The sequence below is a fragment of the Equus asinus genome, chromosome 4, assembly GCF_041296235.1.
Source record: "Equus asinus isolate D_3611 breed Donkey chromosome 4, EquAss-T2T_v2, whole genome shotgun sequence".
Lineage (NCBI taxonomy): Eukaryota > Metazoa > Chordata > Mammalia > Perissodactyla > Equidae > Equus > Equus asinus.
Genome location: NC_091793.1, coordinates 101,785,523 through 101,799,094, shown reverse-complemented (window position 1 = coordinate 101,799,094; position 13,572 = coordinate 101,785,523). Strand labels below are relative to the sequence as shown.

The 13,572-nt window shown below is 36.9% G+C and overlaps 1 protein-coding gene across 3 annotated transcripts in view; it reads right to left on the bottom strand.

Moving 5' to 3' along the window:
- PSMD14 (proteasome 26S subunit, non-ATPase 14) overlaps positions 1 to 12,153 on the bottom strand; it is a 93,798-nt gene extending 81,645 nt beyond the window's left edge. For 2 of the 3 annotated variants that reach the window (XM_070507972.1, XM_070507974.1), the window contains exons 1-3: positions 11,683 to 11,871; positions 5,095 to 5,222; positions 2,752 to 2,803 (exon numbers count right to left, since the gene is read on the bottom strand). Coding sequence is in view for 1 of the 3 variants with exons in the window: in XM_014860063.3 (XP_014715549.1) it covers positions 2,752 to 2,799 (48 nt within the window). In the remaining 2 variants the exon portion in view is untranslated. Of the gene's footprint in view, positions 1 to 2,751; positions 2,804 to 5,094; positions 5,223 to 11,682 lie in introns of all 3 variants that reach the window. The other variant, XM_014860063.3, reaches the window with a different exon arrangement.
- Between the last annotated feature and the right edge of the window lie 1,419 nt (positions 12,154 to 13,572).

The window sequence follows — 13,572 nt, the reverse complement described above, 5'->3', positions numbered from 1 at the left end:
TTCAAACTACTGACAAGTTATATTACAGTAGGGGATTGTGGACAGATTTAATGATTTTAACCCACCACTGTTCAAGTATTAACATTTAAAAATGTAATATTAAAAAAAACCTTCAAGTTTTTTTGTAGTATGGACACGATAGTGAAGAACTAGGAAAAAGTACCATGATAAGGCTAATAGAAGAGAGTTTTAAGAAGGACATTGTGAAGTTTAGTTAAAAGAGAACTAAAAGTAGGCCAAGAGACTTGGTGATTTGAACAATTCCAGTACAGTAATGGAGGAGGAGGCCAGAATATACTCTCCTGGGAATCTATGGAGGTAAGGAAATAAAATATGTGAGTATAAGCTATTATTTCAGGAATTCTAGAAATAAATGGAAGAAAAGGTTCAATGGCAAGATGTAGTGAAGGTTTGTTGTTTCTTGGATACAGGAGACAAACATCTTTGTAGGCAGAGAAAGGGGCGAGTGGGATGAGCAAGGTTTCAAGAGAGGATGGGATCAGAGAACAAGTAGAAGGATTAGCCATGGAAAAGAGAAAGGTCACCTCTACTCAGAGAAAGTTGAGTCATTAGAACGGATGGAGAACGCTGTTCTGCTCCTATTCTCTTATTTTAAATAAGGGTGATTTGCAAACTTACCAGCAAGTACATTGCCCCTATTTAGGAGGAAATTCTGCCTTTTCCATTAAATAGTAACATTTAAGTAACATTTCCCACCGATTTTTGGAGGAACAAAGCAACTTATGTTTCCTTTTCTACTTTTACTGGCTGCTATGCATTATCTAATGGAAAGAGTAGCTATTATCAATCCAAAGATCTTAGACGACTTCTTAAAAATAAAGCAATACACCTAACGCTTTATTCCTGTTTATTAAAAAAAAAAAATACCTAACATTTCATGTTACAGAAAGAACATAAGTATTTATCAAATTAGTCTAGATCAAGAGTAAAATAAAAATTTTAGGAAAAAAATTAATCATTGAACATCTAGTATTTGATAAAAGAGATATCACAGAAATAACAATCCCACAAATTATTCCCTTAAGAGTTTATCATCTAGTCAGCAAGATGAAACACACATATAAAATGACAGATTCTCAAGCAACATACTTTTAAGTTCAAATAAGAATACAAACTGAGGGCACAAGGGCTGACTAAATTATCAGACTCTGAGGAGAGGTTATTGAACCAACATTTAGTGTCCCACTTATTGCAAAGGTTTGTAATAGTCATTGAGACATGATGTAGCTCAATTTGTGGTCAGTAAAATCATTATTTCATGTCCACCAATTTCCCAGCACAGATCTCCAAGATGGATATATAATTTATTGCATCTAATATTTAAAGAAAGTTTATTGGTATTTAAATTTGATCCAACTTCCCTTAAGAATTCTACTAAGGCAACATCTTCACCTATAATTTGCAGGTATCTGTAGTACCTACATACCACCTCAGCTCACTTCTGATACTTTCATATGCCTCAATATTGTTATTGCTAATTTTAGAATCAGTTAGGGAAATTCTATAATGTTCACAAAAGCATGGAAGCAGCTTTGGAAGGGTCAAATTCAGAGAGGCTTAGGCCTCTTAAGAGAATGGATTACAAAGATTTTACAAAAATGAAGAATCATGAAGAAATAGGCTGACAATAAAGGAACATAAGAAATACTCAAAACCAACAAAAGTAAACGAAAAGTAACTTAAGTCTATGCAAGAATGCAACATAGAATCATAAAATGATTTCAACTTTCCAAAAGCAAAAGGTTTATTAGTCATAAACTATGATAGACCTAATCAAAGAATTCTTGTAAAAATGACTCCAAAACACTGAAAACTTCATGAAATCTCAAACAAAACTGTTTCTCATACAACATATAGACTGCTTTGAACGAAGGACAAAGCAATTGATAGTGATATGGAAATAAGGGAAAACTGGTAACTAAAAGGGTTCTAAAAGTGGGTTATAAAAATATTCCACAAATTTGGTCACAAAACAATACATTACATAAAAGTCTAAAGAAAAGAATAGCACATAGTCATCTCTTTTGTAAACGGAGGACTGGAAAAATAATCAATGTAGAACTCAAAAGAGGCAGAAATTTCTTCTTTAGCTAAAAGCAGATAGAATATCCTGAGAGAAATCTAGAAATCTATCTAGAAATCTATCCATTTGCCTTTGGAACAAGAGAATTGATAATATTAAAACAACTGAAAGTTCACTTAATTTTAATAAGAATGTAAAAGAAACTATATATACCAAATTTAAAGAAAAAAGGAAGACATTACTTACTTATTAATTCATCCATGTATCATAATTACCAGAAGTAATTAATCAGTGTTAAGACTATACATACAAATATTCTATGGGTCAGTTTTCTGGATCTTGCCAAGAGTACGCCATGTTTACTTTTCATGTGTTACTTCTAAAGTCTACATTGTAAACCCAGAAATAAGCTATTTTGAATCCTTTTTTTTTTACTAAAAGCCAAGTTTGATAATCTCGCATAACCCAAAATTTTAAATCAAAGCAAATAGAGAAAATTCTTATTCCTAGGAGAAAATTAAATTAATAGAAAATGCTCTCCACATGATATTTCGTGTTGCAATACAGCAACCAGCAATAAGGTGAGCTTCTTACCATAAGATTACGTGTGAGGCAATTTTCTTGGGAGTGATTTCTTTTCTCTTTGGATAAGTAGAGAAAGGCTTGTAGTTTACACACAAAGAAATATTGAGAGTCTATATACTAACCTGGCCCAGTCCAGGCATACCTCCTCCAAGTCTAAGAAGTCTGTCCATATTTCTAGAAAACAGAAACAAAGGAAAACGTTCCTAAGCACAAAAGTGTTTACTCAATTGCTATCTATATAATTCACCTTCAGTCACTCAGTATGTCAAAAATATTGGTGGTAATTACAACACAACATCAGACTTCCTGTTAATTAACACCACATATTAATTCAAGAAGCTGTCTTCCATGCTAATTAACAGACCTTATTTTACTGCTTTGGTTTTGGGTTATCCCCAGTTTTAAAGACAAGCAATCTTAGCATACTTTCAAAACTTTGCTATCATTAAGTTAATTATATTTTCTTGTTGTTATCTAATAAAGTACCTGAATGAGGAAAAAGTGCCTGAAATGCTTATCATATGTATGATTGAATTTCCTTCAATTTGTCCAGAGTGTACAAATAAAAAACCTCACTTTTAAATTAAATTTTAACATCCTCATTAGTAAGTTCTGTGCTAATTAACTTACAGCTTGTCAGTTATCATCAAAACTACATGTGAAAGACATTGTGAGCAGATTATGGATCTCTGAATTAGCATCAAAGGCTTTTTAAAAGTGAACTCATTATACTAAAAGAAATATTATAAAGTGAACATTAAATGCATTAAGATAGTGTTCTAGAACCCATACAGATATTTTGTTTTATTTCAGATGTTGTGGAGACACACACCTTTTTCATCAAGCAAATTTTAGAGTTAATCAATACAAAGAGGATTAACTTTGAAATATCAATCTGATTTGTTTTTTACGTCTGTAATAACTACAGAAGACACTCTTATAAGCTTGAAAAACAGAAGAAATCAAAGAAAAGAAATAGCAAGGGCACTAATATGGCCTCAAATACACAAAAATGAGTAATCAAATTACAAAAAATTAGTATCAGCACAACTAAATACTTTAAACATGTCAAAGAAGCATATTTTTCAACTTGAAAATTGCTAATGCCTTAAAATTCCTCTCCTTCCTAAGTGCATGCTTTAGAAAATGGTATTAGTCCAAATTATATTCTAAATTAAATGCTAATATATTAGTTCAGTTATTTGTCCTTGTTGTCTTACTAGTTAGAACTATTACACAAACTAAAACTTAATATTGTACTCATGTCACTACATTACTATCTAATCATGTTTGTTGAATCCTTCTAACAATTTAACCCTGTGAACATTTAACAACATTAATATTGCAAACTTTGTTCAAGTCCACATATAGAAAAGTACACAAACGATACAGCCATGGAATCTTCACAAAGTGAACACACCCCCATAATCACCACCTAGATAAAGAAACAGAACCTTATCAGCACCCAAGAACACCTTTCAGGCCCCGTTCCTGGTCTCTGCTACCCTGCAAAGGTAGAATTCCAACTTCCAACAGCAGAGATTAGTTCTGCTGGATTTGAATTTTATATAAACAAAACCATATACTTTTTGCGTCTGCCTTGTTTCACTGAACAAGTTTGTGAGATTCACAATGCATAAACTCATTTTAAAAAATGAAAAGGCACATAAGAAAACTTGATGGTTCAGACAAAATTTCCGCTTTACAACCTTAACTCATCCTCCTAACAGCAACATTTACAAATAAAATCTCCATCAAATTCTCATTAAAATTCCTTAATTCAAATATGCCATTCAATACATAGCACTTTTTACAGGCTGTAGACAGAGGGGAAAAAAAAATTGTATATTTTAAAATATTAAACACATTTCTCTAGAATACATTACTGAAGGAAAAAAATTTTCTCTTGGATCATTTCAAGCTCAGAAACTTAAAAGAACAAATGGAAAAAAATCAAACAACATACAGTATACTTTAGACATTATATATATTCAAGGCCAAAGTCGATTCCCAGCTGTGTTCAGTTTATCTATTCCCCCCGTGTTGTTTCTGATGACTTTACACAGACTCCAGATGCTGTGAATATACACGAGCAATGTGGGGAGCAGAGGGAAAGAAAATCTGGCAGGTCAAATTTGTGTTTTTAGCAAAATCAGATGTCTCAGCAAACAGGAAAAAATATTTAACAAACTAAAACATTTAAGATAATCGGGTTTAATAAAAATAGTAACATTTGGAATGGAAGTATATTAATAAATGTTCTAAATCACACTTTTTTTTAAAGTTTATAGAAAGCAAACAAGAACAAAAATGTTAGTTATCTAAATGACCTTCATGAGTCCTTACATCTGGTTATCTATCACACATTTATAATTTGATGTCTGTTAAAAATGATACATTTTCAAATATCTTTATAACATATCCTGAAAGAATACGCAGAAGTAAAAGACATTCTTAATTCTCACCTGGTCAGTAACTACAACTCTTGTGGTGGTAAGCTTCAATTTGTTGAATTTGACAAATTTCTTCTGAAGGTAAGCTCTTGCTAATACTGGCAGGTATAATTTTTTGAAGTATTTTTTTTCTCTCTCTCCTAAAAAAAAAATAAATAAAATAAGATATAATTAATTTGAGAACTAAGGAGAAAAATATGCCAAGAGCTTTGAAAGATGCAAAATTCCTACAAGCAAAATAGAAATCAAAATGGAATGAAATACCATCCCAGGGAGCAATCCAGCATAGTGATTAACCCTGTATCCAAATTTTGTTTGTAAGTTTCTTTTTTGAGCAGTCCTAATTATAAGTAAGGACTGACATTTCATGACTTTTAATCTTTCTAGGGTATTTCAAAGAACAAAGAGAAAATTTACTCATTTTTTAACAGAATATTGTGCATTTACCACATAAGTCCAATGTACATTATTACTAATCTACGAAATATTATGGAATCTTAGTGATGTTATTTTTCCTCTATCTTGAAAGTCTGTCATTTCATTATTCTAGGAATTATTTCATCATTTCTTAATCAATTATTCCCAACTATGCCAAAAAAGACTAAAAAAACAAGAAAATGAAGAATGATAAGAATAGTCCAAAATGATGCAATAGTGAAATACATTACAGCTATTGCATCATCCTTCAGTTTTTATTGTGCTGCCCAAAGCATTGCTTCATCTTTCAAAAAGATATAAAAAACTAGAGACATCATCTTTGTAGTCTTCCTAATAGCTTTCATTGAACATGGTTGAGAATTCAGATTTTTTCATATTCTACCCATAATGGCAAAGAGAGAACTGATAGAGAAAAAAAGTTTCACAATTACTAGACAATCATAAGGTGAATGTAAAGAACCAAGTAACAGCACTCATCTCTAATAATGACAATAAAATTGATGATATAAGCGAGAGTTTCTTCAGCACTACTGATGTTCAGAATCAAACAACTTTTTTTTTGTTTTGAGGAAGGTTAGCCCTGAGCTAACATCTGCTGCCAACCCTCCTCTTTTTGCTGAGGAAGACTGGCCCTGAGCTAACATCCGTGCCCATCTTCCTCTACTTTATATGTAGGCCGCCTGCCACAGCATGGCTTGCCAAGCAGTGCCATGTCCACACCTGGGATCCGAACCGGCAAACCCTGGGCTGCCAAAGTGGAACGTGCGAACTTAACTGCTGCGCCACCAGGCCGGCCCAAACAATTTTTTGTTGTAGGAAGGTGTCCTGTGCATTACAGGATGTTTAGCAGCATACCTCTACCCACGAGATGCCAGCAGTACCAAACCAGCTGTGATCATCAACAATGTCTCCAGACACTGCCAAATGTCTCCTGGAAGGGCAAAATCTCTCCTAGTTGAGAACCACCAATATAAACAAAAACTCAGACTATGCATATTCAGGTGACAAAATCCTAGACTAATTTTCTTGAACTTAAGAATCAATGACAGCTCGAAGCAGTTTGGAAGCTCTTCAAAAAGTTCAACATCGAATTACCATATGACCCAGCAATTCCACTCCTAGGTATATATGCTTTTAGTGTGTGTGAGGAAGATTACTCCTGAGCTAACTGCTGCCAATCCTCCTCTTTTTGCCGAGGAAGACTGGCCCTGAGCTAACATCCGTGCCCATCATCCTCTACTTTATACATGGGATGCCTACCACAGCTTGGCTTGCCAAGCGGTGCCATGTCCGCATCCAGGATCCAAACCAGCAAACCCCAGGCCACCGAAGCGGAACATGTGCACTTAACAGCTGCGCCACCGGGCCAGCCCCAGGTATACATCCAAAAGAACTGAAAACAGATATTCAAAACAAGCACGTGTGCACGCATTTTTATAACATCACTATTCATAATAGCCAAATGATGGAAACAGCCCAAATATCCATCAAGGGATGAAAGGATAAACAAACTCTAGTATATACACACAATGGAATGTATGGTATATTATTCAGCTATAAAAAGGAATGAAGTACTGATACGTTACAACATGGATAAACCTCAAAACATTATACTATGTGAAAGAAGCTACGCACAAAAGGTCGCATAGTGTATGATTCCATTTATATGAAATATCAAAAATATATAAATCCATAGAGACAGAATGCAGACTGGTGACTGCCACGGGCTGGGGAGGGGGAACAAAAGAGAGAAACTGCCTAATGGATAAGAGATTTTACTCTAGAATGATGGAAATGTTTTGGAACTAGATAGAGGTGGTAGTTGCACAACACCGTGAATGTGCTAAATGACACTAAACTGTTCAATTTAAAATGATTAATTTTATATTATGTGAATTTCACCTCAAAAAATTATTTTGTAAAAGGATCAATGAGTGGACAATATATTTCTGAGACCAAAGAGAAATACGACATTCTCACCCAGTTAGGCATTCAACAAGAAGTACTTTATCACACACTATTTTACAACAAGAACCTGTTTTGCTAAAGAGATGCGTGATTCATTCTCTTATCTTTTATGACGTTGATATAGTTCATATGTGGACAAATGCTGAAGTATATATACACAAAGGTGAGTAAAAGGAAACAGATAATGCAGAAATTTAAAAAAATCATTGAATTAACTCTAATCTAAAAATAGAAATGTTTTGCGAGCAAAGATGATGACCACCCTCTCTTCAGCAAAATTATGAGCTGTCAATGTTTTCAAAAGTACTGGAATTGGGAAGATAAAAAAGTTCTGGAGATGGATGCTGGTGATGGCTGCACCACAATATGAATGTACTTAATGCCAATGAACTGTATACCTAATAATGGTTAAGTGGTAAATTTTATGATACATATATTTTAACACATATAAAGTACTGTAAGTGTAAAAAGAAGTAGTAGAAGAAATCAGACGCTAGGGTCTATTAGAGACATATTTAAAATGTGGAGCTGATTTTTACAAGATGGTTATATTCCAGGTTCACGCCTGATGGATGATGAGCAGTTAATTACATTCAACGAGTTGTCCATTTCAGGTACATATACCTTCAAAACAAGGAAAATACAGAATAAAAATTTTATCTGTTACCTTTAAACTTTACTAACATTTCTAATATAGTTGTTTTTTACTATCCCTTTATTTTCACAACTGTAAATAATTTGTAAAATGACTTAAAGGTGTAAAAAATTCCAAAAGGTCTTGTGGACCCAGATGGCAATGGTGATGACTATTTTTCTCGGTATATGAGGGTAAAGAGCCACGACTCTACAGTCCAAGTGCCAGGATTCAAATCCTGGCTCTAACACTTACTAGTGTGTTGTTGGGTCAGTTACCTCTCTCAGCCTCAGTTTCCTCATCTGCAAAATGGAGATAATGATAGCATCCACCTCACAGAGTTGTTTAGAAGACTAAAGAAAACAACAGACACAAAAAACATTGAACACGATGCTTGGCATACAGTAAGTACACAATGAATGCTAGCTGCTGTCATCAGCACCACCATCCTATGAACACAGCTACAGTTCATCCAACATAGATCCTTCTTCCCACATAGTTTGCCACTTAATGAAGTTTCAAAACACCAGGCATATTTCACAGTACTAAATGAATCACACTGGAGAGGAGTGACTTGCATTTTGCAGAATTTAGCAAAGAGGTTCATAAAATCAAAGTGTTACACTATAAGATAAAAGAGAATACTTCCAATTCTTAGAAATAAAAGCAATACAAAAGGTCTATAGATCTAAATTAAGTTCTTACACCCACCAAAAAGCAGAGGACTCAAGAGCTCATTCATGATATGACTAACTTTACTTAAAACATTATCAGATAATATGAATAAACTGTTTAACTATACCTAATACATCACACATACAGTATTGTTTAGACTCCTAATTGGTAAAAACAGTACAAAATAAGTATCAGTACTTTCAAAGGCTTGATGATTTTCCACTTTTTCATCTCCCAACTGAGTTAATATCTGATTAGAACCCGACAGCTGGATCATGTTCATGTTGGAATTAAATCAGTTCTCAAGCATTTATAGGAAATGTATGGTACTATCAACAACCCTAAAAAATAGATTCTTCAAAATTATCTTAACCTGGATTTGGAATGTGACTTCCCTCCCCTACTTTTCAACATTTTCACAAGGGACATTGGTATCCCAATAATTCATAAAATTCAAACAAAATTATGAAGCCTTTAGCTGTTTGTGTTTATCATTCTTTTTTTTAATTTTCATTTTTTACTCCCCAACCCACGCTGCAGCTAAATACTATTACTTCTCAGACTGATGCTAAATCTTTTTTAAACTACTCCATAATTGCGATCTCGCTGTATTCTAATTCCTCCACTCTCGGATTTGTGGAAAGTAATTAGGAACTTCTTTCTCTCACTTTCTTAAGGGCTTTCTTCAGTGCAAGAAATATAAAGAGTCAACATTAAACACTTAATTATATAAATAGGATTTTGAAAGCAAGATGTTCCCCAGTTTAGAACCGTGAGGATGGAATTATCCTAAATATCTTGTGGTGTTTCCTAATTACAACGTTCAAGTAAAATATTTATTAAATACTACCTTGTGTATAAGGTGACACAGAAATAGAGCCACGAAGGAATTTAGTGGCTTGCACTGAAAGAATTTACCATCTACCTGGGGAGGTATGCTATAAACCCATGAAAAGGACATGACGTGAAAGGACAGCGGTGTAGAGCCGGAAAGGCTCTGGAGCCATCAGATCTAGATTTGAATCCTGGCTTTACCACCCACCCACCTACTCATTTCATGATCTGGAACAAGTTACCTTCTTCTAGACTCCAGACCTCATCTATAAAATGGGGATGACACCTACCCTGCAAGTTTGTTGTAAGAATACATACAAAGCACCTAATGTAGTGCCTGGAACATCCACAGGCACTCAACTGTTGCTGCTGCTGCTGTTACTCTTAACTTAGAGCTGGAAGAGCTTACTTAATCTAATTCTCATTTTACAGACGGGGACACCAAAACATCACAAAGCAGAATATGAATGTCAAATGAGTGCCACAAACAGGGTGTACAACAAGTTCATGAGTAAGAAATCACATGAGTATTCAGGTAAGGCTTTCACAGGTGGACACTGAACTACAAAAGGAACATTGCCATAAAACTGAAAACAAATAAAAGCACAACTGCTTCTTGTTACTGACTTTCCAACATGGGTTCTGAATTTAGATAGTAAACACAAGGTTTACATGACAAGTATAAAAATAAAATGAACCCATGTCAGAGAGGTTAAAATCCAGTTTTTCAATTAGAACAGCAATGTATTATTCACCAAGCACCTTTGGGGCAAAAGAATCTCCCAAGTTCAACAAGTAAGGCTTCACTGAAAGATAACTTGAAAACTTTCTTCTGTTGGCCAGGTGTAATTTTATTCTGGGACAAATTCAAGACAATATTCAGGTTTTTCACTAACTATCACTTCACTAAACAACACATCTTAACTGTAATTAGTTCTGAGCCACTTAATTTCATCTAACACACAATTAGTCTATCTTAATTTCGTCAAATGTACAATAACCCATACAATTTGTTTAAAACATATACAATTTACACCTCAAAAGTTGGTAGCCTTAGATCTCCACTTAAATCTCCACTAAAATTGTACTCCGTTCTTTTTTGTTATTTCAACATTATCGGTGACTATCTTGTTGGTTTATTCATAAACATTAAGTCAGCAGCACTGAAAACATACTTTTGTGAGCAGTGAAAAAAATCACTTTCACCTTAAAACTTTATTTCTATGCTAAATTTTTAAAGCTTCTTCCCCGTCTTTCCCATGAAATCTTTATCAACTTCTGGTTAGCATTTTAATTTCAACAATTTTTCATTCAGTCACTACATTTACATTCAGAGTCTTTAGAACAGTTTACATTTTTCTTTTGACAGACACAAAGTTACGTCCCCAGGAAAATTAAGTTCCCAGAAGTAACACACAGGAGCCGATTTCTACTTTACTGAAAACAAGAAATGTAATCAATCCACCAACTACTACTCAATTAAGACAAATTAAAAGTACTGAGTTAAAAGGCACAGCAGGAATAACCACACTGTTTTGAAGATTTTCAAGGTTAAAAAACCAGGCTATCTCCGGGGTTTTTGTTTGCTTGTTCAAGGGAACTGAAAACCTAACACTAAGAGGAAAGGGGTCAAGGCTTATCGGAAGGGCAAGTGAGAAAGCAAACATGCATTCAAAGGGAAAGTTAATTTTTTTTCCCTCTTCTTCGTTTCCTCTGTCTGCTCTGAAGTTTTCCAACACAGGAGTAAGTCTCAACAGAGCACACACAGAGGCCACAAACAAGGACTCTCCCGTGCAGGCAGGAGAGGTCCCCAAGATGTGGAGAATTCAGCGGAGCAGGAACGCCTGGGGGAAGGAGACCACATCCACACCTAACTCGGCCAGAGACCCGGGCAGCCGGCGGGGAGGACGAAGGAGCCCGGGCTCCTCCCTCAGGGCCCGGGCCTCCAGCGGCAACTCGGCTGGGCAACGTGACTCAGGAAAGCACGGGGCTGGCAGCGGCCTAGCGCGGCTGCCTCCGCGGCCCGCCGGGGCCTGCCTTCCCGGTCTTACCTGAAGGCGGGCGAGGACGGGAGGCCGCGGTTTGGGCGCTTGTCTTCCAGCTGCGGTGACGCGGCGGCAGCGGCTCCGGCTCAGAGTCGACCGGGCTCTGGCTGTGCGAACCGGCGATGAATCAGCCCGATTCCATTCAAAAGAGTCGCCCGGGCCTCCGCCGCGAAGCACTTCCGGGTTCACGGCTCTACTTCGGCTTCCGTTCCCCGACGGCCAATTGGAGACGACTCGGGAGTCGGGCCGGCGTCCCAGGAGGAGCGCACGGGACCGACGGCGCGGGCCGGGCCGCTTCTCCGTCGCGGCTGGGAGGGCGGGGCGGAAGTTGGCGCACGGGCCGCTCCCGCGCCTCCCGCAGCCGCCTGTCTCTGTCCCCACCTTTCTCTTCCCACCTCCGGGCGCCCGGGCTGCAGCCCAGATCCGAGACGCCGGGCTGCCGGGCCCGGGAGGTGACTGGCTAGGAAGTGGAACTGCAGGCTAGCAGAGACCGGAACCCCTTTCGTTTTGGTGTTCGCCGCGGCCTTACTCAAAAACTAAAATGTTCACTTGAACTAAACTTAACGTGGCCAACTGAGAAGCAAAAGAGAAAAGGAAGGGTGTAAAGAGTGGGAACCTGTCAGACGCTCTTTTCCATAGGGCATCTACTTACCTTCTTGTCGTTACCGTTTTGCAAGGATTAGATTACAAGGAAAAATCAACGTTTACCAAATATTAAAATCCACTATTTTAAGCTCTATTGAATTTGTAGGGCTTAAGGAATCATTTACTCAATGTTTCCCCACGTAATTAGCATCAACAGCAACGTTTTACCCATTATCTGCTTTGCACGAGGTTTTCAGAGAGCGAAACCGCCCAAGAAGTGCCTATTGACAAGTTTATATCACACTTAGTACAGGCTCTGCTCAGGGCAGCATGTTTACCAAGTCCCTCTCACTTTGTCAAACATGTTCCAAATAACAAGCATCTTTAAAGCATTCCTACATCTAGAATGGTGATAAATCTGCCGGGTGGAGGGGAAGGAGGAATTACAGTATCTGAATCCAAAGCTATTTGAGTGATACAGTATTTCCCTCAAAAATAGTCCATCTCTATCTAAGAAATACATAGATTAGTTTGATCATAGGTAATGCTAATTCTACTTGGATCCACGTCTTTATATTTCCCCCCAAATCTGTTCCTCCTCTATTTACTTTTTTTTGGTGAATGACCTCATCCTCCTACTTGTTTCCCAAATTAGAGCTGAGAGTAGACACTTCCCTCTTGTTCACCTGTTCTCACTGCCTTCCAATTAATCACCCTAGAAATCAAGTGTCTCATCTGTGAAATAGTTTTTCCAATCCACCACTCTCCTTTTTCCATTCTCTCTACTTTAAGCTTAACTCAAGCCTTTATCATTTTTCTCCTAGAATGCTGCAGTAATCTTGATCTCCCTGCCTCCAGTATGTCCTCCCTCAATCCATTCTCCACTTCACTGGCAAGGATTTTTTTCTGCCATACAAATACAGTCATGTCCCTTCTTTGCTTAAAATTTCACCAGTGGCTCTCCATAACATTCAATACAACAGTAAAAAATCTTTCAGCTTTCTTTGGAGCACCCTTCCTCTAGCCATACTGAAATATTTAGCTGGGGAATGAGATGTCCATAGGGACTTTGAAAAACTCTGACATATTCCTGGGAATCTAGAAAGCAATGTGCATGCTTAGGGTTGTGTGGATGCTTGGGGCTGTGTGAATGCTCAGCAAAGACCTAAGAAGGCCTTAAGCTCTCACCTCTGGCTGACCTTGAGGCTCTACTCAAGCAAGAAATGGACTAAGGTAGAGTTTTAAACTCTTTGGCTGAGTATTAAAGGCATGCCCCAACATGCATACTAAGCCCCTCAGCAAAGACTGGGA